This window comes from Pan troglodytes, chromosome 8, assembly GCF_028858775.2.
Source record: "Pan troglodytes isolate AG18354 chromosome 8, NHGRI_mPanTro3-v2.0_pri, whole genome shotgun sequence".
Lineage (NCBI taxonomy): Eukaryota > Metazoa > Chordata > Mammalia > Primates > Hominidae > Pan > Pan troglodytes.
In genome coordinates this window covers 13,716,312-13,743,241 of record NC_072406.2, presented here as the reverse complement: position 1 = coordinate 13,743,241, position 26,930 = coordinate 13,716,312, and the positions used below count along the sequence as shown (strand labels likewise).

General features: G+C 40.7%; 1 protein-coding gene across 11 annotated transcripts in view; it reads left to right on the top strand.

The window, feature by feature from the left end:
* The window catches only part of LARP4B (La ribonucleoprotein 4B), a 121,990-nt gene that overhangs the window by 18,407 nt on the left and 76,653 nt on the right, over positions 1 to 26,930 (top strand). For 2 of the 11 annotated variants that reach the window (XM_009457842.5, XM_054660638.2), the window contains exon 1: positions 13,138 to 15,151. The exons of 7 other annotated variants lie outside the window; for them this stretch is intronic. In XM_009457842.5, coding sequence (XP_009456117.2) covers positions 14,999 to 15,151 — 153 coding nt within the window. In that variant the 5' untranslated portion in view covers positions 13,138 to 14,998. Of the gene's footprint in view, positions 1 to 13,137; positions 15,152 to 26,930 lie in introns of those variants that run through there. 2 more of the 11 variants (XM_054660640.2, XM_054660637.2) reach the window with 2 other exon arrangements.

Below are 26,930 nucleotides of genomic sequence, written 5' to 3'. Positions count from 1 at the left end.
TCTAAACACTATTATTTGTTGAATCAAAAAGGGATAGTCAGGAATTGCCAGGAAAAGCATCAAGCAAAGGGAAGGTTTGCTCTGTAAACTTTAAGCCAATGTTTTTTTCATTGTAAAAGTTTATAGTGGCTTGAGTGCAGGAAGGGAGATGCCCTTACAGATGTCAGTTTCTTTTATAAAGAGGTTGAGGATAGCTAGCTAAATGTCAGAAAGTCATATTTTGTGTTTTTGTTTTTGAAGGGGTCTCACTGCCGTTCAGGTTGGAGTGCAGTGACCTCTGCAACCTCTGCCTCCCAGGCTCAAGTGATGCCTCCCGAGTAGCTGGGACCACAGGCGTGCGCCACCATGCCCCGCTAATTTTTTTTTTTTGAATTTTTTTTTTTTTTGTCAAGACGAGGTTTCTCCATGTTGCCCAGGCTGGTTTTGACCTCTTGAGCTCAAGGGATCTGCCCGCCTCAGCCTCCCAAAGTGCTGAGATTACAGGTGTGAGCCAATGCGCTCGGCCATAGAAAGTCATATATTGGAGAGCACTCTGGTTAGATAGGTGGTCTTCCAACCTAGATGTTTCTTGGTTAGATTACTGACTTTAATGAGTGGAAAAAGAAAACATTTGTAGTTTCTAGGGCCTAATACTTAAATTTGAGAAGCAGGCACAGATGAAAGGCAGAGCATCTAGATCAAGCCTGTCCTACCCTCGGCCTGGGATGGCTTTGAATGCGGCCCAACACAAATTTGTAAATGTTCTTAAAACAGTATGAAGATTTTTTTTTCTTTTCTTTTCTCTCTCTTTTTTAAGCATCTCATCAGCTGTCATTAGTGTTAGTGTATTTTATGTGTGGCCCAAGATCAGTGTGGCCCAGGGAAGCCAGAGATTGGACACCCTTGATCTACATCTTTAAAAATCAAGGATTCCACTTTTATTAATAGACTGAATCTTGGGTCCCCCAAAGGAGGGAAACGCCATAACACCTGCCACGCAGAGCTTCCACAGTGCTTCTCACTGCAAGGACATTCCCTCAAGGTTGGTGAGTGGCCCAGTCAGCCCACTGTGACCAGCCCATCCCATATGGGAATCTTATCACTTGGTGGTGAGCACTCTCCTAACCTCCAAGTGTTCAAACTGCATCTGTCTAAATGTGTAAAGAAACAGTAGCCATCCTGCAGTAACAACTATTCAATCAGCCACTTCCCAAACTGCAGCTTTCACCAGTGACTTGTCCGCCATTGCACACACAAAAGTCAGGCGCTCTCTCACAGTGTAAAGTAATCCCGAAAGCCCCCGAAAACCACGAAATTGGACAGCGCAATGCAAAAGGGAGCAGAGCTTTAGACCTGAGAGGAAACTACTCACAACTCTTCAGACTCCGTACTGAAAACAGAAGACCCTTCCAGAAGGGGGTGAGTGTCGCCTCTTTCTGTGTTCCGAAGCGGGTCTCAGAGTCATTAGAAGCGTCCTCTAGATTTCTTCATGTATCAAATATGGCAAAAGGAAGGAGTAGAAGTGTGGAAGGAAACAGAACAAGTCTCAGAGGAACCATTTTAGGAAGATCTTAAGCTTTCTGACAGGCAAATTAAGTTTTGTATTTTCCTCCACAAAAATCATACCAACAAGACAGGAAGCAAACAGGGATCAAACACATTTTAAGATGAGTTTCAGTTGACTGAAAAGAGTTCCCAGAAACAGGATCCAAAAGAGGAAAAAGCAGAAAGGCTTTTTTTTTCCTTCCAAAAAAACAATAGCCAAAGTATCAGCTTTTTATACTTCTGACCGTAGAACTCTGAAAAAGAATGTTTTCAAATCTTATCAGATTTCAGCACAAACATAAAGTACGTTTCCCTTTTAGTTCCTCTGGTTCTAAAGCCAACTTTTCCCCCAATTAGGTACACAAATTAATTATTTTAGACACTTAAAGGATCCTCATTTTGGCTACTGCTGCTCACAACTGTCCTGTGTTAGGCAGCTCCACTTTCTAAATGTAAGAGAGTGCCCCGTAAGTGCACACACATCCAGCTGATGTTTCCACAAAGACTGCTCAGATTGTAAAGTCCAATTTTGTATAATTTACTAACTTCTGAAAAGTGACAAACGGCTGGGAATGTGTTTAGGGTCTAAGTGTGATGTGTCTTGGACTGTCCCTAACTGCCAGGGGATGGGAGTGCTCAAGCAGGGAACGGGGGACCAGACCCTCACACCCATCTGGAGGAGCAAAAGGGCTGTGTACTTTTCAGTAGGAAACTAACAGGAGTTGGTCACAAATGAAAGGCTAAGCCAAGATTTTCAAATGATAGAAAACAGCTGCAATCTTAAAAGCATGCTCTATAAAACGTAACCACCAGTATCTGCCAGTCCTTTATCCCAAACCTCTGCCATGAGCAGAGGTGGAAAAACCTTGACCCAAAATCCTGGCCCTGAGGCAAAGGCAGAAAGAAGGCAGTTGTCTGCGGAACTCTTTACCCCAGTCTCTTGTCCAAAGACAGCAAAGCCCTCACTCTTAAAGGAAAGAGGGAGTTTGAAAAACAGTCCAAGTAAAGTCTAGATGTTCAGCCAAAGAATGGGAGTTCCAGTTTCAGGAGACCTCACACAAAACACCACATGAGACCTCTGAAGATGGAGAGTGTCACACTGGTTCCCAGCGCCACTCTCAGAAAAACCAGGTGATTGAGGGGAGACATTCTGAATCCTGCTGTCTTACATCAGGTATGTCAGCCTAAAAGGAAGAAGCTGAGGCAAAATTAATATAAGTAGAGAGTTGATTTGGGCCAAGCCTGAGGATTGCAGCCCAGGTGTATGGATTCAGGTTGCTCTGAGTATACACCCCATTAGCAGAAGTTGGAAGTAGATTTTTAAAGGGAAAAAAGGCAGTTCCTGAGTTGTTTACAAAAAATGTACATCAAAATAACATAAGCTATTGATTGGCTGTACATTGTTCATTGTTGTCATAGATTTCAGGAACATGAAGATAAGGGTAAGGCAACCAGTCAGGAACAAAATGACTTTAAACAATTCTGCTTAGCATGGATCTGGGGCGGGAGGCATGACAAGTCCCACACTCACGGCTCTCTGGGCCTGCATACCTCACATAGCTCAACTGCTCTAAGCTGTTTTTCTTTTCTCAGTCACATTGTCTATTGAAGTAGGCATATAACCATCACTGGCCTGTAGTTGTAATCCAATTTGTTTATAGGATGGAGATGGTACTGCTGTGTCTTAGGTAATTGTCATTTGGAATAGTAAACCAAAGTAAGATTAAAAAAAAACTCTTGGAACTTAAATTCTTTTTTTTTTTAGAGATGGAGTTTTATTCTTGTTACCCAGGCTGGAGTGCAGTGGCGCGATCTCAGCTCACTGCAACCTCCGCTTCCCAGGTTGAAGTGATTCTCCAGCCTCAGCCTCCCGAGTAGCTGGGATTACAGGCTCCTGCCACCATGCCTGGCAAATTTTTGTACTTTTAGTAGAGACGAGGTTTCACCATGTTGGCCAGGCTGGTCTCAAACTCGTGCCCTCAGGTGATCCACCTGCCTTGGCCCCCCAAAGTGCCAGGATTACAGGCATGAGCCACAGAGCCCAGTCTCTTTTGTAAAAAGTACTTTTGTAAGTAACGATTTTAGGGGACATTCACTATATTTTAATATTAAACAGTTTGCATTGTTTCTGGGAAACAATTCTGGTCTGCAGGTGTAATGCCTAATATTTGAAGATTGTTGTTGGTTTCTGTGCTTGGAGTCAGTGACTTTGACTCTCTGAGCAACTTGGAATTTCCTTTTTTTTTTTTTTTTTTTGAGACGGAGTCGTGCTCTGTCGCCCAGGCTGGATTGCAGTGGCGCGATCTCGGCTCACTGCAAGCTCCGCCTCCCGGGTTCACGCCATTCTCCTGCCTCAGCCTCCCGAGTAGCTGGGACTACAAGCGCCCACCACCATGCCCGGCTAATTTTTTGTATTGTTAGTAGAGACGGGGTTTCACTGTGTTAGCCAGGATGATCTTGATCTCCTGACCTTGTGATCCGCCCGCCTCAGCCTCCCAAAGTGCTGGGATTACAGGCATGAGCCACCGCGCCTGGCCGCAACTTGGAATTTCATAGCTCCCACGCCTGCCGTTTGGCTGTGGTGTGTAACACATGCTGTGTGCCAGGCATTGTGCTATCTGTTTCAGGTGTCCCCCGAAGGAGGAGAGGTGGGTCGGCCCCTCACCACCTGGCAAGGGAGGCCCCCCTGTGCTGCAGCCTGCACTCCTTGACGTTTCCTTTTCTTGTTTGTAGATGAACTTGGAGGAGTCCTGGAACTTCTGAATTCTGTTTCATAGCTTTCAGTATATTTTGGAAAGGATTTTTTGACCTTTCCCTCCTGAAGAAAAAGCGGTTTTTCTTCTGCTCTCGCGTCACAACAATCAACCCAGAAGAATTCTGTGACCGCTGGTCACCAAGAAGTGTGTGGGGATTTCTCCCCACCAGCAACCAATCAGTTTTACAGCAGACACCAGTGGGGCACCCTCCCCTTCAGTCTCAACACTCTACCTGGAGATAGTGTCAGGTCCCACAGGATGAGGGCTCATCCCTACAAGACTGCCCCTTCTGATGCCACTCCCACACCACAGGTTGTTTACCCATGCTTCTCAGGATCCCCATGGCCCCCTCTTTGGGTTCCATTACTTTGCTTGACAGACTCACACAAGTAAGGAAAACATGTTTCCTGGTTTATTTTGAAGGATATTACAAAGGATGCAGATGACGAGATGTGTAGGGCAAGGTGTGGGGGAAGGGCAAGGGGCTCCCATGCCCTCTTTGGGCTGCCACTCTTTAACAACCTCCATGTGTTCAGCTATCTGGAAGCTCCCCAAACCGAGTCCTTTTTCTGTTGTTGTTGGGTCGGAGTCTTGCTCTGTCACCCAGGCTGGAGTGCAGTGGCATGATCTTGGCTCAGGCTCACTGCAACCTCCACCTCACGTGTTCAAGTGATTTCTCCTGCCTCAGCCTCCCGAGTAGCTGGGATTACAGGTGCCCGCCACCAGGCCCAGCTAATTTTTGTATTTTTAGTAGAGATGGGGTTTCACCATGTTGGCCAGGCTGGTCTTGAACTCCTAACCTCAGGTGATGCACCTGCCTCGGCCTCCCAAAGTGCTAGGATTACAGGCGTGAGCCACCGCACCCAGCCTAGGGTTTTTGTGGAAACTCCGTTACATAGGCATGATTGCTGAAATCATTGGCCATTGATGGTCAACCTTCTGCCACTTTCCCCTACCTGGAGATTGGGAGTGGGCTGAAAGTCCCAACAGTCTAATTCTGCCTCGGTCTTTCTGGTGACTAGTTCCCATCCTGAAACCACCTTAGGACTGCCAGCCCAGTCATATCATTAGTATACAAAAAGACATTTATTACTTGGGAGATTCCAGGGAATTTAAGAATTCTATGCCATGAAATGGGAGGAAAACCAAATACATATATTTCATGATCTCACATCCCCCAATACAAATAATTGTTTCAGTATGTGTTTGCCACTTCAGAACTTCTTTAGTGATTTGTTTTGATAATACAATTAAAAAATTTTAGTCATCACTTTGTATTTAACTCCTTTGTATGTTTAGATCCCAGGTGCATACTTAAACGGACATGCATGTATGCATATACAAAGTCTAGAGAATAAAATAAAATGAAAATGAAAATTAACTCAAAGTAATTTTGCCCTCAGCTGTGAATATTGCCTTTTCCCTTATTACACCACTTGGAATGTGCACCAGCAGAGGCCATTCTTTGGACTCATCCCATTTTCTGGGCTTCATATTTTAAATGCTAGTTAATTTTTCCCACATTTGTTGCCACAAGATAATAAATTATTAATGTATTTACTGAGATTTTACTCGTTTAGGTACTGTGTTAGGGATACAACAGTGAACAGGGTAGACATATTTCTGACCTCCGAGTGATAAAACTTTTGTGTTGGAGTGAGGATGATAATTTGATATGCTGTATTCCTGGGTGTAAAGGTTTGCAGGAGTACATAGAATAACCAACCAAGGCTTTGTGGGAGGATGGGGAGAGCATCTCAGTAGCTGTGGTTCTTTTCACTTTATCCTGGTGCAGCCTGTCAGAAGGTTTCAGTTGCGAGTCCCTCGCTTTAGGGAGGGCAGTCTGGAAGAATCTGTGGAGTTCGGGGAGGTGGGAAGAAGGGAGATGGTTTAAGAAACTGGGTGGTAATTCAGTTCAGTTGGTGGTTTTCTGCACAGTTTCATGACAGGGATAGAAACTTGAGCAGAAGTTAAAGCTGTATTTGCAAGTTTCTGCCTTGGGCACCTGAGTCAATGATATGTCCTTCAATAAGAGAGATTGGTTATTAGTTCGTATTTGTTTTAAATGAGAAGTAGGGAATTGATTTTGAGAACTCTGCAGGATCATAAGGTGTTCACTGGGCATTCACTTAGATAATTTTGTGCTGAAATTGAGCATATGGTTGTGAACAGAAGCCATGAGAAACTGGGAGCACAGGAGCATAACTCAAGGAGACAAGGAGGTAGACTCCTTTGCACACATACCGTGGCCTGTCACCAGGATCAACGCTGTCTGTGGATCCGTGCATACCTGTGGGTTGCACCACACTGGCGCTGGGCTTCTCTTCAGCAGGGCTGTTCCCTCTTCCCACCAGTGGAGTTGTGTGCTTACCAAAGCCAGGTCAGCTTCCAAACTTGTTCATCGATCATACTCATTCGTGCAGCTGTGTGATTTAATTAATATAAATTGATCAAAATAGTGTAAAAGCAGTTACTCATTTGAAAACTTTGGAGTATCTCAAAAACAAATCACAGAGAAACTGCTGATGAATTAGGTATGAAAATAAGGATAAAAACTGAAGAAGAGTCATAGAAGCATTGTACTATTCAGAGGGTTTTCCTGTCTCTCAGCTGCACTTTAAAAAACAATGAAGATCTTTGTTGATGCATTATAGATACAGTTTATGTGAGAAATAAATAATATCTAATTGACCAAGTCTCAGAAAAAGGCCCACGTGAATGAAGATGTATAAAATAGCTAAATATTTATGTATTCATCTTTATGATTGCCCATTTGATTTACTATTTCTTTTGATTGCACAGGGCAAGAGAGCTTTTGCCCTACTTAGTGCAGAAGAGCATTCCCAAGAGGCTGAGAAAGCAGGTGACGAAGTGGAAGAGGGTAGAGTGGGCTTCAAGGGAAAGGCTGGTCTGTTCCACTGTGCTGTGAGAGGTCCTCCCTGTCCACCAGCAAGCAGGAGGCTGGTTCTGGTAGAAGGAAAGTTTTCTGGGAGGTTGGAGATAGAAACAGTTGAGAGCTGCCTCTTCAGCAGGAGGCCAGGAGGACGTCCAGTCCTGCTGATTCTGCCCTCCTTCCCTGCTCCTCAGCTCCTCCCTTGCTCCTCAGCTCCTCCCCTCCCCACATTCACTTTCTTTTTTTTGCGACAGAATAAGCTGTTGAAACAGTGACAGGGAAGGATTGAACATAACGGAAAAAAAACATAATTGCAAAGACAGGAGTAAATGGGATCTAGACTGGGCATGGAGGGACTAATGAAGATAGGATCCTGACTTTGGTCAAGTGTTTTATGTCTGCTCTATTTAGATTCCTTGTCTTGACTTCTGAGGTGTGATTTTCAAGAGCTATATAGGATTATAATTGTTATGGAATATTTCCCTTTCACTGAAATGCTAAGAAATACGTATATATTAGGAATATTAAATTCAAGAAAGGAGGACTTCACATTAATGCATATGTAAAATAAGGTGTATTTTATCACCACTTATAACACTGTTAAATGGCATTTAATTATTAAGGAAGGTAATTTGCAGGTTCAGATAATAAGACTTTAGGGAGTGCCTCCAGGGCTGTATTAATAACTTGAGGAAGACATTTTTATAACTATAGGTTGAGTATCCCTTATTTGAAATGCTTGAGGCCAGAAGTGTTGAGGCCAGTTATTTTTGGAGTTTGGGATATTTGCATATACATAATGAGGTATCTTGGGGATGGGATCCGAGTCTAAACACAGAATTGTTTCGTATACACCTTATACACATAGCCTGAAGGTACTTTTACACAATGTTTTAAATAAATTTAGCGTGAAATAAGGTCTGTACATTGAACCATCAGAAAGCAAAGATGTCACCATCCCAGCCACCCATGTGGACAGTCTGGTTGCTTAATGCCACCATCGTGCCTGGTTCTGGATTTATATGCTACCAAGTGGCAGTCATCTTCTTACCCTTGCTCACATGGGAGTACTCAGCAGTAAAGAACATGACATAGCATTAATACAGTGAGGAAATGATGTGCTCGGGTAACTAACCAGCCCAGTGACATCGCCACAGTACCTGGATCAGCCGTCAGATAACAGCAGCAGCAGACTTTTCAGTCTCCACCTATGATGCTGTGTTGTGATTAAAAGGTCACTGTACACTGTGTTTTATGTATTTTTATTTTATTTTATTTTATTTATTTTTATTTTATTTTTATTTTTATTTTGAGACAGTCTTCCTCTGTTGCCCAGGCTGGAGTGCAGTGGCATGATCTCGGCTTAATGCCCCCCCAACCCTCCGCCCCCCAGGCTCAAGTGAGCCTCTTGATTTAGCCTCCCAAGTTCCTGGGACTACAGGCACATGTCACCACACTTGACTAATTTTTGTATTTTTTATAGAGACAGGGTTTCACTGTGTTGCCCAGGCTGGTCTCAAACTCCTGAGCTCAAGTGATCTCCCTTTCTTGGCCTCCCAAAGTGCTGGGATTACAGGTGTGAGCCACTGCACCCGGCCTATTTTATTTATCTTTTAGGGGACAGAGTGTCGCTATGCTGCCCATATTGGTTTTGAACTCCTGAGCTCAAGTAATCCTTTTGCCTCAGCTTCCTAAGTAGCTAGGACTACAGGTATGCATCATTGTGCTTGGATTGTGTTTAATTTTCGTAGGTGAGAAGAAACATCAGAATTTTTCACTTGTGATGTCATGTTGGTGCTCAAAAAGTTTTAGATTTTGGAGGATTTCAGATTTTCAGATTAGTGCTGCTCAGCTTGTATTCTGTCAGTGTTGCGTGTCAAGGTTTTTTTTAACAAAATCAATTTATGTATCATTTCATGGTTCTCTGACTCATTGTTAGGGACAAATATGCCTTCCCATTTGAGCCGCACAGGATTAAAGCAGCTCTGAGCTGCTTCCCAGCTCTGACATTTTGCCATTCTAAAAAATGAGTTTACTCACCACTTCCCCATCTTACTCTTTGAGTATTATGTATTTTCAATTGAAAACTGTAGTTTTGTGATGATGAATTGGAAAGCTCAATAAAACATGATCTGTATTCCTTGAAGAAATGTAGGATCCATTGGAAATGAGGTGGAGAGAGACCTTTTCCACCCATCAGAGTGAAGCGGTGTACTCTACAAGGTGCATTCCTGACGAGGAAGGCCCTGTGTGCTGTGCTGCCAATTCTGGCTTTTCCTCAGTTCAGGTGTATGCCCATGCTACTACGTTTGTCCATCAGCATTTTTGTTTTGTTTTGTTTTCAGATGTAAATGAGAGGAAGCAAAGATTTTTATGGAGACTATCAATAATCTCAAGAAAATACATATTCAAAATGGAATTAAAGCCGTGCAGTAAGATAAGTTTATATATGCAATTCCTTAAGGTAAAAGTAAATTATAAAAGATTGAATCAGGCAGTTCTGCTCTTTGTCCAAAAGGTAAGATTGCATGTGAAACATCAACAGGAAGTTGCCTTTTCCTCCTCTGGACTCTGGGTATACTTTGTTTGCCATCTGCGAGATCAGTCCATGGCTGAGAGATGGCGTAAGTGGGCCTGAGTGCAGCAGTGAGCAGGTGGGTCTGAAGGATGTGGAAGAGTGGAAGTAGGGTACGCTTGCAAGTCAGGAGAGGCTTCCTGGGCATCCAGCACACATCCTGCCAGGTTAGGTTGAATCTTGTTTGTCCAGGTTGACATTCTCAACATGAGAAGTAATTTCTAATGGAATAAAATGCTGATGGACAGAAAAATGGAGGTTAGAATATATTCTAAACAGACTAGACAAAAGAGACAACTAGCTTTTCAACCAGGTAATTTAACATCTATATTTAAAAGATTTTATGCCAGGCGCAGTGGCTCACACCGGTAATCCCAGCACTTTTCGAGGCCGAGGTGGGCGGATCACTTGAGGTCAGGTTGAGACCAGCCTGGCCAATATGGTGAAACCCTGTCTCTACTAAAAATACAAAAACTAGCTGAGTGTGGTGGTGCACACCTGCAATCCTAGGTACTTGGGAGACTGAGGCAGGAGAATCACTTGAACCTGGGATGTGGAGGTTGCAGTGAGCTGAGATGGCACCATTGCGCTCCAGCCTGGGCAACAGAGTGAGACTCTATCTCAAAATTAAAAAAAAAAAAAAAAAGATTTTATGTTTCTGCTTCAACTTGAGGTTAAATGAAGTGAACGTGCTGCAGCTGTGCCCTGCTTAGACTGCAGATTTTGGTTTTGATGCTTCCTGGTAGTCCAGTATTTGACAAAGGAAGCTGTGTGAATTAGCTAAGCTTGTGTCCTAAAAAGATACTCCTAATGTAGTTGTCAACTTTTCCATTTGCTTTTCCCTTTGTGAAAGTGTGTGAAAAGGTGTGGAAACCTTTCCTAAGAAGCTCTTTACTGGAAAAGGTGTAGCATGGGATAAAAGCAAGAAGTGGCACTCCGAGGGCCGTGATTCGCACTGCTGCAGCTTAGGGCTTGTGCAAAACAATGTTCTGTGCATTTGGTTCAGATACTTTATTTCAGCTTCTTTATAACCAAGTATTAGAGTGGTGGTTTTTGAGTTCGTCAAAGGTTTAATGAGTAAAATGCTCTCCTAGCCAGAGGGTTAATGAGATGATCTAAACTCCAATTTCGGTGGTTGTTTTGTATTATGTTTTAGTAAGAATCCTAGCTAAAATGGTCTTTTCAAAAGATTGTACTCTCCAGAAGATAATGTCGTAGACCCAGTCACAGGCTTTAACGGTGGAGGGGACCGTTGTCCTTTTTTTGTGTGTCGACTTAGTAGACACGTTCTAAATTTAAAATCGGGAAGATTTTGAAAGTATATTATTTGGTGGTCTTCTCATGTAGGTACTTTTTCAATCAGCTCTTGCTAACAAATAAGTTTTTGTATCTTGTGTCTGATTATGTCCTCCTTAGGAGGAGAACCAACTCAAACTATAAATAAAACTCACATTTTCTCACTGCTGTTTTTTTCAGTAGAAGCACCGATGTACACATATAAAGGACATTTTACAAAATTAGTCTTGAAATTTATTGGCAACATCTCCTTAGGAATACTCCAGTGCTGAGTGCCAGTTTAAATGTATGAACAACTACTCTACTGAGATTGGACGCATTTCTTTTATCTGTCAGTATCTTTGAGTGACACACTTACTATAAGAACATGAAACGAAAAGAATGGAATATCATAGAGATACTGAATCTTGAAAAAAACAAAAGACTAAAATAACAGTTTTGTTGGAAGCAGCAGTCTGTTGCTCTGTAAATGTTCCCACTATTCAAGCTTACAGATTCACTTGAGTATATGATGTGTATAAGGTACATGGAAGGAACATAAAATAATCTGCCCTAAGGTGCTCTCACATTATTCTATTGTAAGATAAGAATGTGCATTTCAAATATTACAGAGTGGTGCTGGCAGCCGTGAGATAAACTATATCATCCAACTAACAGCACAAGGCAGATGGATGAGGAACTAGAATTCCTATTGTATTTTATTTTCTGCACTTCTCTATTTAGATATGCAAGTGGGAATCATAATGAAAATTTCTGTTAAGAAATATATCCTTCTGCTGGGTGCGGTGGCTCACTCCTGTAATCCCAGCACTTTGGGAGGCCGAGGCGGGTGGATCAGGAGGTCAGGAGTTCGAAACCAGTCTGGCCAACATGGTGAAACCTCATCTCTACTAACAATACAAAAAATTAGCCGGGCGTGGTGGCAGGCGCCTGTAATCCCAGCTACTCATGAGGCTGAGGCAGGAGAATTCGCTTGAACCCAGGAGGCAGAGGTTGCAGTTAGCCGAGATTGTGCCATTGCACTCCAGCCTGGGCAAAAAGAGCAAGACTCCGTCTCAAAAAAAAAAAAAAAAAAAAAAAAGCCAGGCGCTGGTGGCTCACACCTGTAATCCCAGCACTTTGGGAGGCTGAGGCAGGCAGATCATGAGGTCAGGAGTTTGAGACCAGCCTGGCCAGTGTGGTGAAACATCGTCTCTCTAAACATACAAAAATTAGCCAAGCGTGGTGGCGTGCACCTGTAGTCCCAGCTACTCGAGAGGCTGAGGCAGGAGAATCGCTTGAACTCGGGAGGCAGGGGTTACAGTGAGCTGAGATTGTGCCACTGCACTCCAGCCTGGGCAGCAGAGTGAGACTGCTTCTCAAAAAAAAAAAGGAAATATATCCTTTTTTAGCTGGGCTTTGTGGTATGTTCCTATAGTTCCAGCTACCTGGGGAGCTGAAGCAGGAGGATCACTTGGACCCAGAAGGTCGAGGCTGCAATGAATTGAGATCGGGCCACTGCACTCCAGCATGGGTGAAAAAGTGAGACCCTACCTCAAAAAAAAAAAAAAAAAAAAAAAAAAAAGACATCCTTCTTTCCGATCCTAGAATGCTATGACTGTGCTTTTTATTATTATCATTTTTTTATTTTTATTTTTTGAGACGGAGTTTTGTTCTTGTTGCCAGGCTGGAGTGCAATGGCACGATCTTGGCTCACTGCAACCTCCTCCTCCCAGGTTCAAGCAATTCTCCTGCCTCAGCCTCCCCAGTAGCTGAGATTACAGGCGCATGCCACCATTCCTGGCTAAGTTTTGTATTTTTTTAGGAGAGACGGGGTTTCATCATGTTGGCCAGGCTTGTCTCAAACTCCTGACCTCAGATGATCCACCCACCTTGGCCTCCCAAAGTGGTGGGATTATAGGCGTGAGCCACTGTCCCTGGCCATGATTGTGCTTCTGATGATTTGATTTAGCTTCTGTGATCTTTTTTTTTTTTTTCTGATCAATTTATGTAGCTTCAAAGGGATCAAAGTCTGGGTGGTAAACTGTTTTCTACAAATTTTGTTTGGACATTGAAAGTAACACATTTTGATTTTTTCTAATTGATTCCCAAGGAGATTATATAGTACTTAATTAAGGCAATCTCTAAAGTTCTTAACAACCCTTTTTCCTTATTTAGGTAAATTTCTGTTTACTTATCTAGTTGAATATTCATTTACTGATTTTTGTAAAATGGCCTGTAAAATAAAATTATGTTGGAGTTCTTGGAACACATGTCTGTCTAGGAGCATCTTGTGCTGTCCATCTCTGTTCATGCGTCATCCCTTAACTCATTGTTCCTAATCATAGACAATTAGAGTTAGAAGGTAACTTAGCAAACTTTACAAATAAAGAAATGGAGTACTTAGACAACACTGTAGTAAAACTGCATATATTTGAATGTTACTAACAAAAGGAAGATGATCAAGGTAAGTTGTAATATATCATTGGTGGGATATGTATTTCTGTCCTGTTCTCAGTATCACTGTGTGCTGTAGATAGAAGATAAAACACAGGGATACCTGTGTTCCAGGAAAAGGCAATAGAATGTGCAGAACATGGCAAATAGAACAGGGAGTAATCTGTTGTGAGTAGGGAGTTCCTGACTTCAGAATAATGTTTTTAGATTCAGGAGAGAGGTTTTATATTTGGCTCCCATACAGCACACTCTCATGGGAAATGTCTGTTCTAAGGTCAACCCATAATGCAAAAATCATCAATATACTTGAAGATCCCCGTGTAAGGTACAATGTATTTAATATTATCACTGATACAATTGATCCAATACCAGTTTTAGTCTGGCATTGAATCAAATCACTGTTTTTGTTGTATAAAAAGAGAAGTATTTAGCTTATATTTAAGTACCATATTGTAAGAAAAAAGATGCTTATCTTTACATGCTAAAATCATGATCTGTACATTGGTGCAGTGAATATTACTGTAAAAGGGAAGAAGGAATGAAGACGAGCTAAGGAAACTGTAGGTGCACTTCTCTGAGGTCATGTTACGACGTGACATTCACCCACATGCAGGGATTGATAGAGTGAATTGCCTGTTAAATGATCTCCAGGCACATATAGTTGAATAGCAAAATTATATGTGCATTAATATAGCCTCACTGAACTTAGTAGCTTTGTGACCTTAAATTATCCCTGATCTTAATTTCCTGCTGTGCTAAATAGGCATGGAACCTAATTAACAGAATTAAGTTTATTTGGTAACGTGGAGAAAGCACTTAGAATAATCCTTACCAAACTCATTCTTTTTCTTTCCAGGTTTCTGATTCAGAGACAAATAATTTGTGTTTTCACATTACCCTTTCGTACCAGAAAAGAATTACCTGCTGTTTAGGAAATGCCTCTTTATTTTGATTTTCTTAGAAATTATCAAGTTCTGAAATTATGATTTTTGCTATTATTTGAAAATCCAATGAGTTATGCCAGACACACGTACAAAAGGGAGGGTCTTAACCTAGTAGTTTATTATTTGGGTTGTTTCTACTTCTTGGCTATTACGAATAATGTTGCTTTGAAAATTCACATACAGGTTTTCAGGCAGATACATGTTTTCAGTTATCTGGGATATATCCCTAGGAGTAGAATGACTAGATCATATGGTAACTCAGTGTTTAACATATTGAGAAACTGCCAGACTGCTTCCTATAATGGCTGCTCTGTTTTACATTTGTACCAGCAGTGTGTGAAGATTGTAGTTTCTGTATGTACTTGCCACACTTGATATTACCTATCTTTCTGATAATAGTCATCCAAGTGGATGCAAAGTAGTATTTTTGTTTTAATTTTCTGTATTTACTTCATTTTATTTAATTTCATTTCAAAGTGGTATTTTGTGTTTTGATTTGTATTTCCCTCATGACGAATGATGTGGACGATCTTTTCATGTGCTTGGTGGCCATTTGTATATCTTCTTTGGGAAAATGTTCGTTCGGATCATTTGCCAATTTTTTTTTTTTTTTTTTTTGAGATGGAGCCTCGCTTTGTCGCCCAGGCTGGAGTGCAGTGGCGTGATCTTGTCTCACTGCAACCTCCGCCTCCCAAGTTCAAGTGATTCTCTTGCCTCAGCCTCCCAAGTAACTGAGATTATAGGTGCCCACTACCATGCCTGCCTAATTTTTGCATTTTAAGTAGAGACAGGGTCTCACCATGTTGGCCAGGCTGGTCTCGAACTCCTGACCTCAAATAATCTGCCTGCTTCGGCCTCAGAAAGTGCTGGGATTACAGATGTGAGCCACCACGCTGGGCTCTCATTTGCCAATTTTTAAGTTGGGTTATTTGTCTCATTATAAGTTTTAGGAATTGTTTATATATTCTAGATATATGTTCCGTATTGGATATATGATTTGCAAATGTTTTTTCCCATTCTTTGGGTTATCTTTTCACTTTCTTGATAGTGTGCTTTGAGGGGCAAAAGTTTTTCGTTTTGATGAAATCCAGTGTATTTTTTTCTTCCTGTTTATACTTTTAGTGTCATAATTAATAAACCATTGCCTAATACAAGTTTATGAAGATTTACTGCTGTTTTCTTCCAAGTCATATAGTTTTAGCTTTTACATTTAGTTCTTTGGTTCATTTTGCCTTAATTTTTGTGTATGTTGAGGTAGGAGCCCAGCTTCATTATTTTCATGTTGACATTTAGTTGTCCCAGCACCATTTGTTGACAAGATTGTTCTTTTCCCCTCAACTGGTCTTGACACCTTTGTGGAAAATCAGTTGTCTATAAATGTAAGGGTTTCTTTCTGGACTCTCGTTTCTATTGTATTGATCTGTTTGTCTGGTCTATGCCAGTACCATGCTGGCTTGATTACTGTAGCTTTATAGTAAGATTTGAAATTAGGAAGTGTGTGTGTCTTTCAATTTTATTCTTTCTCAAGATTGCTTTGGCTATTCTGGGTCCCTTGCATTTCCATAGGAATTTTAGGATCAGCTCAGCAATTTCTGCAAAAAAAAAAAAAAAAAATTCTACCACAAAAGTGAATTTTGATAGGGATTATATTGAATCTGTAGCTTAATTTGGGGTTTGTTGGCATTGTAAAAATACCATGTCTTCCCATCTGTAAACATGGGATGTCTTCCTATTCATAAACATGGATGTCTTTCCATCCATGAACATGGGCATCTGTCCTTGAAAACTGGGTTTTATTAGTGGAGTGGTTCTCAAGCTTTTGGTCTAAGGACCTCTTTATGCTGTTAAACATGACTGAAGATGCCTAAAAGCTTGAGTTTATTATATGGTTTGTCTCCATCTGTGGTTTATCTCTATCTGTATTTACTATGTTAAGTATCAAGAATCAATTAATATTAGAAATATACATTTTTAATAATAACAAACCCATTAGGTAATATAAATAACATTGTTTATGAAAGGTAGTAGTATTTTCCAAAACAAAAAATAATTCAGTGGGAAGAGTGGTGTTGTTTTTTCATGTTTTGTAAATCTCTTTAATGTCTGACTTAATAGAATCTTGGCTGGATTCTTATCTGCTTTTGCATTTCATCTCTTAGTACTGTATTATTTTGGTTGAAGTGTGTGAAGGAAATCTGGCCTCAGGTCATTTATTTTATTATTTTGGTAGTCATTTCATATAAATGAATATTGAATATTCTTTGATGCTATACCAAAACTCCACTGTGGTTTTGTGAGGAGAGAATAAGAGCGAAAAAAGCAAAGAACATCTTTGCATTATTTTGAGAATGGTTTGACTTTGTGGCCCCACTGGAAGTGTTTCTGGGACTCTGGACTATGCCTACACCACACATTGAGAACCATTATCTTAGTGAACAGGACTGAGCAGTGTAGTTTCACAAGAAAATTTGCTCACTGAATTGCACTTGATTAATCTGTATTGAAAAACAACTGCAAAGTGACTTAGATGCTTCTCCTGCATGGGCAGCAGTGCCCTTTCTGTGGGAAAGATGGCAGGGGACCTTGGACTCAGCAACTGATGGAATCAGCAAGCTGGATGTTTTATGAAGACGTGTAATAAAAATAATTTGTTATTTAAAAAACTGAGACTCTGGGAGATGAAGTCAATAAGTTAATCACACATTGTTAGTCTTTTGGCATATTTTCTTCTAGTTTCTTGTTTTTACGTACTTACAAAATTTGAATTTTTATAAATATATTGCAACTTTAGTATCTACAGTTTTGTCTTTTTTTTAAATCTTTATGCAGTTTTTGTGAGTATTTTAAGTAATTGTAACATACTGCATTCGTTTCTACTTTTTTTTTTTTTTTTGAGATGGAATCTTGCTCTGTTGCCCAGGCTGGAGTATAGTGGTGCGCTTTCAGCTCACTGCAATCTCCACCTCCTGGATTCAAGTGATTTTCATGCTTCAGCCTCCCAAGTAGCTGGGAATTTTTGTATTTATTTTAGTAGACACATGGTTTCACCAGCCTGGTTAGGCAGGTTGGACTTGAACTGACTTCATGTGATCTCCCTACCTTGTCTCCCAAAGTGTTGGGATTACAGGCATGAGCCTACTTTCTGCGTTTTTATTTCCATGGGTTTTTTTTTTTTTCTAAGCTGCTGTGAACATTGTTAATAAGTTTGTTTACACATCTAGTATTATTTCATTAATACAAATTTTAAATAGAAATAAGCATATGAAGTCTTAAGTGTGTACTGATAATACATCCAAGTTAGGTTTTCTTTTACTTATTATTGTGGACAATTTTATTTATTTTTTATTTTATTTTATTTTACGTTTTTTTATTTTATTTTTTTGAGACTGAGTCTCACTCTGTTGCCCAGGCTGGAGTGGAGTGGCGCGATCTTGGCTCACTGCAACCTCTGCCTCCCGGATTCAAGCAGTTCTCCTGCCTTAGCCTCTCAAGTAGCTGGGACTACAGGCGCACGCCGCCATGCGCAGCTAATTTTTTGTATTTTAGTAGAAACAGGGTTTCACTGTGTTGCCCGAGGCTGGTCGCAAATTACTGAGCTCAGGCAGTCCGCCCGCCTTGGCCTCCCAAAGTGCTGGGATTACAGATGTGAGCCACCGTGCCTGGCTTATTGTGGACAGTTTTAAACACATAGAAGTAAAGAGGATACTATAGTGATCCTCAGTTCACCAGTCATCTAGCTTTAGCTACCATCAGCTTGCCGCCATTCATATATTTTTGTTTCTTCTCTTCCCTTAAACTTACCAAAAAAAATTGGCATATTCTAAAGCAAATTCCAGACATATATCTTTATTCATGAGTCTTTTAGTTTCTAGCTGTTATAAAGAAGATCTTTTAAAATAAATATAACAATACTATGGTTGGAACTCAATAAAATTAATAGTAATTTTATCATGTCTTTATTACCTAGGCAACCTTAAAAGTTTTTCTATGTCAAAAAGTTTTCTATGTCTTTATTACCTAGGCAACCTTAAAAGTTTTTCTATGTCATTTTAAACCTAATTTATTTGACTCAGGATCCAAACACAGTTCTTATATCACATTGGATTATTTTGGTTAAGGCTTTTTAATTCTGTGGCAATAAAAATAGCTCTCCTTTTAAATATCTTTTATTTGCTATAGAAATGAGGTTGTCTCTCTTGCCTACATTTTGGATTTAGATGATGGCTTTGTGCTGGTGTGATTTAACATGTATTTCCCTAGAATTCCCTTTAAATTGGGAGTAAGATCTAGAGGTATGATTAAATACAGGCTCTTTTTTTGGCACGACTACTTTGTGGATGGTAGTCTTTGATCATGTCAAAAATATAATGCCTAGAGGCCCAGTTTTAATGATAATACTGAAAAATAGCTTCAGTCAATGTCTCACTTAACCATTTGGAAACCTCCCATCACGTTCTTCACTTGATAATTTCAGCAGACATCAATGATTATTGACTTTATTATTGTATTAGATATTGGGATATTTTGATTTTTCCGATCCTGTCATTCACTCCCCATTGACTGTGGTTCTTGCCCTGATCAGCTTTTTGGTTATTCAGAAATGCAGTTCATCGAGGAACAGCAGCTTGAAATAACTGTTGTCCTTTAGTGATCTTGGGAATAATAAGTGGGTGTCCTGTAGTCCCAAGGCGAGCACTGTGGTGGTGGTGGTAGCTCTCATGATTGCTGCCGACTTGTTTTCCGTTCATTCTTCCTGATCCTGATGTGGCTCCGTGCATGGCTATTGGGAATCCCTCCCTTAGTTTGCTGTGGCCTCTGTGTCTTCCTGATGGGACCAGTTGTCTTCATGGCTTCCTGCTTCATGGTAAGATGTCCCAGGCTCATCTCAAATTGAGGAACATTCTACAAAGTAATTAACTAGTACTCTGGAAAAGCGTAGATGAATAAGGCAAGACTGAGGAACTGCTGCAGTTTAAAGGAGACTCAACGGAAGGACAGCTAAGTACAGCATGAGGTCCAAGATCAGAGCTCAGAATAGGAAAAGGATATCAGTGGTAATAGTGGTGTATTGCAAAGGAAGCCTGTACTGTAGTTTAAAAAGTTACACTTCCAATTTTAAAAAATGACCACGTGGAGTTTACTTAGCTTCTTTAATTTTGTATTCATATCTCCTTTTATGTTGAAAATCTGTGTACCTAACATTAAGGAAATTCTTATCAACTTTATCCTGTTCAGTGTGAATATGTGTAGGCATGTATATATACAATATGTAAAATAAAATAGCTTCAAAATAATAATACCAACATTTACCTCAAAGAACAAGCCTACTGAGTACATTTTAAGATTTCTTGGTGTGGCCAGGCACAGTGGCTCACTCCTGTAATCCCAGCACTTTGGGAGGCCGAGGTGGGTGGATCACATGAGGTCAGGACTTCAAGACCAGCCTGACCAACATGACAAAATCCCGTCTCTACTGGGAAAAAAAAAAAGAAAAAAAAGGGTATGGTGTTGCACACCTGTAATCCCAGCTATTCAGGAGGCTGAGGCATGAGAATTGCCTGAGCCCGGGAGGCAGAGGTTGCAGTGAGCTGAGATTGTGCCATTGCACTCCAGCCTGGGCGACAGAGCAAGACTCTGTATTAAAAAAAATAATAATAAAATAAAATATTTTCTCTTGGTGAATTTGTAGGGTTTTCTGCGTAAATAGCTGTCCTTTAAATTAACAATAATTTTGCCAGGTGCGGTGGCTCACGCCTGTAATCCCAGCACTTTGGGAGGCCAAGGTGGGCGGATCACAAGGTCAGGAGATCGAGACCATCCTGGCTAACACGGTGAAACCCCGTCTCTACTAACAATACAAAAAATTAGCTGGGCGTGGTGGCCGGCGCCTGTAGTCCCAGCTACTCGGGAGGCTGAGGCAGGAGAACGGCATGAACCTGGGAGGTGGAGCTTGCAGTGAGCTGAGATCGCACAACTGCACTCCAGCCTGCGCAACAGAGTGATACTCTATCTCAAAAAAAAAAAAATTAACGATAATTTTTCTCTAAATCATATATGTCACCAACCTGACATATAGTTGTTTATTTGAGATGGTGTTGTATTTTTAAGATTGTCTTGTGTGTCTAGAAAGACCATAATAACTGTTTAATCATGCAATAAACATTTCTGGTGTACATGAAAAGAAATTTTTAGAAACTGATTTAAGAGAGTTATGGTCTCCCAAGTGTTGAACAAGGTTGATAAAACTTCTTTTTTAGACTGTAGCTTTGACAGATGAGGTTAAAAATGTGTTACTAGCATAGAGGCCACAGATAGGAAGGGAGAACACTTGGACTTATCCTCTCTGCTTTTTACATAAAGAGACATTAAATAAAATCCTCCTGTCCAATTCAGTAAGGCCTGCGAGTGGTGTAAGGCACTGGCGAGTGCGGAGCCTGCCTTCAACTCCTTGGTCGGCTGTGTGGAAGTACTTTGCTTTGGCTAGAGGATTCTTTTCTCCCATTGAATATTTCCCTTTACAATCTAGAGATCTGCTTTTAGGCCATGCCGGGAGGCAATAGTTGATATATTTTAAATCTCAAAATATTTTAGGTCTCTTGAACCAGTAACAAAATATTTGTTATTTATTGAAACAGCTGTCAATACTTGTATCATTCTTTAAATCTCATTTTAGATTCACACATTAGGTAAATTAAGCATTAAAATGATACGTTATTAACTGTTTAAATGAGGTGACTATCAGTAATCCCTTCTGTTGGAAAACTTTATAAGCCTTTTTTGAAAAACTGTCAGATTAGTAATTAAGAGATACATTGGTGTAAAGGTTACTTTTTTTAATAGGTAGGATGCAGAGTGTTCAAATTGGGATCACTGTGTTGTGCTGAGACTGTGGCATGGTTACTGTTTTAACCTTTTATTATAGAAAATTTCAAATGTACAAAGGTAGACAGAATAGTATAGTGAGCTTCCTTCTCTCAGGTGGAAGAATAACGATGAACCTCAGGGTCTCTGCCCCACATAGTACTTTGAGGAAGATTTCACACATTGTATTATTTTCCCTGTAAATATTTCAATATACATCTCTAAAAGATAGGGTTTCCTTTTTATTAAACATAACCACATCATTATCACATCTGAGAAACTAGAATCATTTTTTAGTATTATCAGTTGTCCTTTTACTGTTGTTTCTCTGATTATTGTTTTTCTTTTTTAGTAGTTGGTTTGTTTCCTTTATCCAAGTAAAGCCATAGTCTGACTGACCAGGGTGTGTCTTACGTCTCCTTTTGTGTTGAAGAAGCCAGTTCCGAAACTTCCCACTGTGTGGAATCCCTTGGTGGTCCCCTGGCTCTTGTATTTGCGGTTAGTTCGTAATAAGATTTAGGGTCATGATCACATGTTGGTTTTTGTTATCTTTTTTTTTTTTTTGCAAGACCACTTCATATATGGTATTGTTGGTATTTCCATCAGGAGGTATATAAATTCCAATTGTCTAAAAAAATACAGGTATTAAATAAAGTGTTATTTTAGTTGATTTTTATTTTTCCCTTTGGCTATCATAAGAATCTTAAAAATCTGGAAGTTAATGTTGGCAAAAGCATCCACAGCGCCTTCTATGACTTGCCCATTTGATTGCTAAGCTATTAATATGTCTTTAGTTTCTGGATTTCATGGTTGTGTGGGAATTGATGTTTAATGACATGTAGGTTTCTTTTACAATGGAATCCATCTGTTTTCTCGTAGAAAACCCCCTCAGGGAGTGGGAGCTACTCCCCTTGTGTGTTACTTCAACATCACCTGGAAGTATTTGCTCAGGTTTTTCAGAATCATCTACATAGTTAAAAAAATAATAATAATACTAATAAAAAAGTCCAAACTACAAAATTGCAAAATCACAATTTGCTCCAGGGATTCTTCATTGCATCCGAGGCCTGAGAACCAAGGACCTAGAGTCTCAGTCCAGATGTTCCCAAAATCTGTGTCTTCTAAAATTTAGTTACTCACATTCTGTTTTCAAGATCTTTTTGAGTCCCGATAGCATTTATACTAGTACTTAATATATTTCTTTAAATCGATTCACTCTTTTCTTTGTTTAATAAGAAGACGTTGGTACTACACAGACATAAAAAGAAGATACACATACATTAAAATGAAATATATCTGCTAAAGTGTAACATTTGTCATACATCCCGTATTTATTTCAAGCATTTTTTCTCTGCTAGCTTACATTTATTTCCAGCTCTGTTTGATAGCATTTAGATGTTTTTGTGATTGATGATACAGTTTACACAATTGGATGAGATTGCCTTTGATCATCAGATTATTTCATTAACAAGGTTTTTGAGAATTTATCACCAGCAGATTATTGCGAATAGGGAGCTCCACTATACCGTGAAAAACCTGTATGGCTACCTAGTAAGACAAAAATAGTTACACTTTTAAAGGTATTTTTTCTGACAGTCTGATGTATGTTTTCAGATGTACCCAAAAAGATACCTGGGTTAAATAACAATATTTGTCTTGTTTGGGAAGCAGTGTAGCTTGCAGTAAAAAGAAATGCCTTGAAGTCAGACCTGGATGTCTAGGAATCCTCAGGATACGGGATTGTTACAGTTATCCCTTCTGATCCTTTTGAGAGAGTTTCACTCTGTCGCTTAGGCTAGAGTATGTTTAGGGGTGATCTCAGCTCACTGCAACCTCTGCCTCATGGGTTCAAGTGATTCTCCTACCTCAGCCTCCTGAGTAGCTGGGATTACAGGCACCCGCCACCACACCTGGCTAATTTTTAGTAGAGATGGGGTTTCACCACTTTGGCCGGGCTGGTCTTGAACTCCTGACCTCAGGTGATCCGCCCGCCTCAGCATCCCAAAGTGTTGGTGAGCCAGTTACTTCTTACGTTGTTTGGGAAAATTGAGTGAGATGTTACATGTGAAGTTTAGTGTCTAGACATTGGATTGAGTAAATGCTTCATGAAGAACCACTTTGAAAAACATCATTTCTTTCAATGTCATTTCAACATGATGAGAAAGAAGTCAGTTCCTGGCCAGGACCACTGTCTGTGTGGAGTTGGCACATTCTCTGCATGTCTGCGTGTTTTCTTACGGGTATTCCAGTTTCTTCCCACATCCCAAAGGTGTGCATGTTCGGTGGATTTGCATGTCTTCCTGGTCCCAGTCTGAGTGAGTGAGTGTGGGTGTGTGTGTGAGTGGCCCTGTGATGGGATGGTGTTCTCTCGGGGATGGTTCCCACCTTGCTCCTTGAGCTGCTGGGATAGGCTGTGGCCACCTGTTACCCTGAACTGGAATAAGCAGGTTGAGAAATGAATGAATCAATATAAATTGTTGTGAAACAAAACATAAAGTCTACTATAATAATATAAATGCACAACAAATAGTGCTCAGTGAGCCTGCCCTATTTGTTATCATTAGTTTGTTTTTTAACTACTTGGTGGTAGGAATATTCTTTTTTTATTTTTGTTTTTATTTTTTGAGACAGGATCTTATTCTGTTACCTAGGATGGAGTGCAGTGGTGCGATCTCGGCTTACTGAAACCTCCACCTCCTGGGCTCAGGTGGTCCTCCTATCCCAGCTTCCGAAGGAGCTGGGACTACAGGCGCGTGCCACCACACCCGGCTAATTTTTGTATTTTGTGTAGAGATGAGTGTCGCCATGTTGTCCATGCTGGTCTCCAACTCTTGGGCTCAAGCATTCTGCTTGCCTTAGCCTCCCAAAGTGCGGGATTTTAGGCGTGAGCCACTGCGCCCTGCCGTAATATTCTTACAGTTTTCACTTTGCAAACATTTATTCCTTGATTGGTTAAATCCAGTGGTGGTTATACCACCACTATGACCACTGTCACTTTCTGACTCACCCAAAATTAGGTACGTAATTGTCTTTCTTGTTAATCTTTTAAAAATGTGTGTGGCTCATATTTATTGCCATTTTAAATATTAGAAGGAGTTTTGGGTCTTTAATTAGAAGTTTGGTGATATTTTTGTGACTGGAAATATGCTGTAGGAACTTAACACTTGTTTGTGCCTGTGGTACAATTGATTTTGCTTCACGTCCTTTCGCTTGAAGTCAGTTTCCAAGAACCTGTTGATGATGTTAAGTGAGGACACTTAAATATATCTGAATTTAGCATTCATCAACAACTGTTTTTATTTCTGGAGTCCTATTAACTTTGTAATTTTCTGGGTTTTTGTTTGTGTGTGTGTGTGTGTGTTTTGTTTGTTTGTTTGTTTGTTTTTGAGACAGTCTTGCTCTGTCACCCAGGCTGGAGCGCCGTGGTGTGATCTCAGCTCACTGCAACCTCTGTCTCTCTCAGGTTCAAACAATTCTAGTGTCTCAGCCTCCTGAGTAGCTGGGACTCCAGGCACGTGCCACCAGGCCCAGCTCATTTTTGTATTTTCAGTAGAGATGGGGTTTCGCCATGTTGGCCAGGCTGGTCTCGAACTCCTGGCCTCAGGTGATCCACCTGCCTTGGCCCCCCAAAGTGCTGGGATTACAGGCGTGAGCCACTGCACCTGGCCTGTTATTTGTTTTTAAGACAGAGTTTTGCTCTGTCGCCGAGGCGGGAGTGCAGTGGCGAGATCTCAGCTAACTGCAACCTCCACCTCCTGGTTCACGCGATTCTAGTGTCTCAGCCTCCTGAGTAGCTGGGATTATACAGGCATGTGCCACCATGCCTGGCTAATTTTTGTATTTTTAGTAGATTGGGTTTCACAGTGTTGGCCAGGCTGGTCTCGAACTCCTGGCCTCAAGTGATCTGCCCTCCTCGGCCTCCCAGAGTGCTGGAATTATAGGTGTGAGCCACTGCGCCCTGCCAGTTTTCTGTTATTTTGTATTTTTTATTGTTTTGATGGAGTCTCACTCTGTTGCCCAGGCTGTAGTGCAGTGGCATGATCTCAGCTCACTGCAACCTCTGCCTCCCAGGTTGAAGTGATTCTCCTGCCTCAGCCTCCCAAGTAGCTGGGACTACAGGTGCCCGCCACCGTTCCTGGCTAGTTTTTAAATTTTTTAGAGAGATGAGGTTTCACCATGTTGGCCAGGCTGGTCTCGAACGCCTTACCTCAGGTGATCCATCCGCCTCGGCCTCCCAAAGTGCTGGGATTTATAGGTATGAGCCACCACATCTGACCTTTTTTTTTTTTTTTTTAATTGTGTATACATAAGGTATATAGCATGATGTTTTGATATACATAGTGAAATGGTTACTGGAGTCCAGCCCATTAATATAGCCATCATTTCATATAGTTTTACCCTTCTTTTTTGTTAGTAAGAGCACCTAAAATATACTCTCAGCAAGTTTCGAGTGTACAATACAATATTACAACTATAGGCCTCATGTTGTACATCAGATCTCTAGATTTACTCATCCAAAATATCTGTAACTTGGTACCCTTTGACATTGATCTCTTCATTTCCTCCCTACCTGCTAGCCCCCTGGTAGTCACCATTTTGTGTGTGTGTGTGTGAGTGAGGCGGAGTTTCACTCTTGTTGCCCAGTCTGGAGTGCAATGGCACTATCTCAGCTCACTGCAACCCCTGCCTCCCGGGTTCAAGCGATTCTTGTGCCTCAGCCTATAGTAGCTGGGATTACAGGCATGCACCACCACACCCAGCTAATTTTGTATTTTTAGTAGAGACTGGATTTCTCCATGTTGGTCAGACAGGTCTCGAACTCCTGACCTCAGGTGATCTGCCTGCTTTGGCCTCCCACACTGCTGGGATTATAGGCTTGAGCCACTGTGCCCGGCGGTAGTCACCATTTTATTCTCTGTTTCTATGTATTTGACTTTTTAAGATAGTAACTTTCACATATGAGTGAGATCATGCAGTATTTGTGTTTTTGTGCTGGTGTGTTTCACTTGGCATAATATCCTTCAGGTTCACCCATGTTATAGCATACGACGGGGTTTCCTTCTTTTTAAAGGCTGAATAATACATAATTCCATAGCATAGACAGACGGATACACACATCCCAATTTCTATATCCGTTTGTCCATTGATGGACAACTATGTGGTTTCTATGTCTTGACTATTGTGAATAATGCTGCAGTCCACATGGGAGTGCAGATATTCTTATGAGGTGGTGATTTCATTGCCTTTGGATAAATACTCAGAAAGGATAATATGGTAGTTCTATTTTCAAATTTTTGAGCAACTTCCATACTGTTTTCATAATGGCCGCACCAATTTACATTCCCACCAACAGTGTGCAAAGGTTCTGTTTCTTCCACGTCCTGTTATCTCTTGTCTGACTGATAATAGTCATTCTGACAGTTGTGAGGTGAGATATCATTGTGGTTTTGTTCTGCATTTCCCCAATAATTAGTGATGCTGAGCACCTTTTCGTATTTCTATTGCCATTTTTCTGTTGTCTTGGGAAAAATGCCTGTTCATGCCTTTGATCATTTTTTAACCAGGTTATTTATTTATTTATTTATTTTGCTATCGAGTGGTGTGAGTTCCTTATATATCTTGGATATTAAGCCTTCAATTTTCTG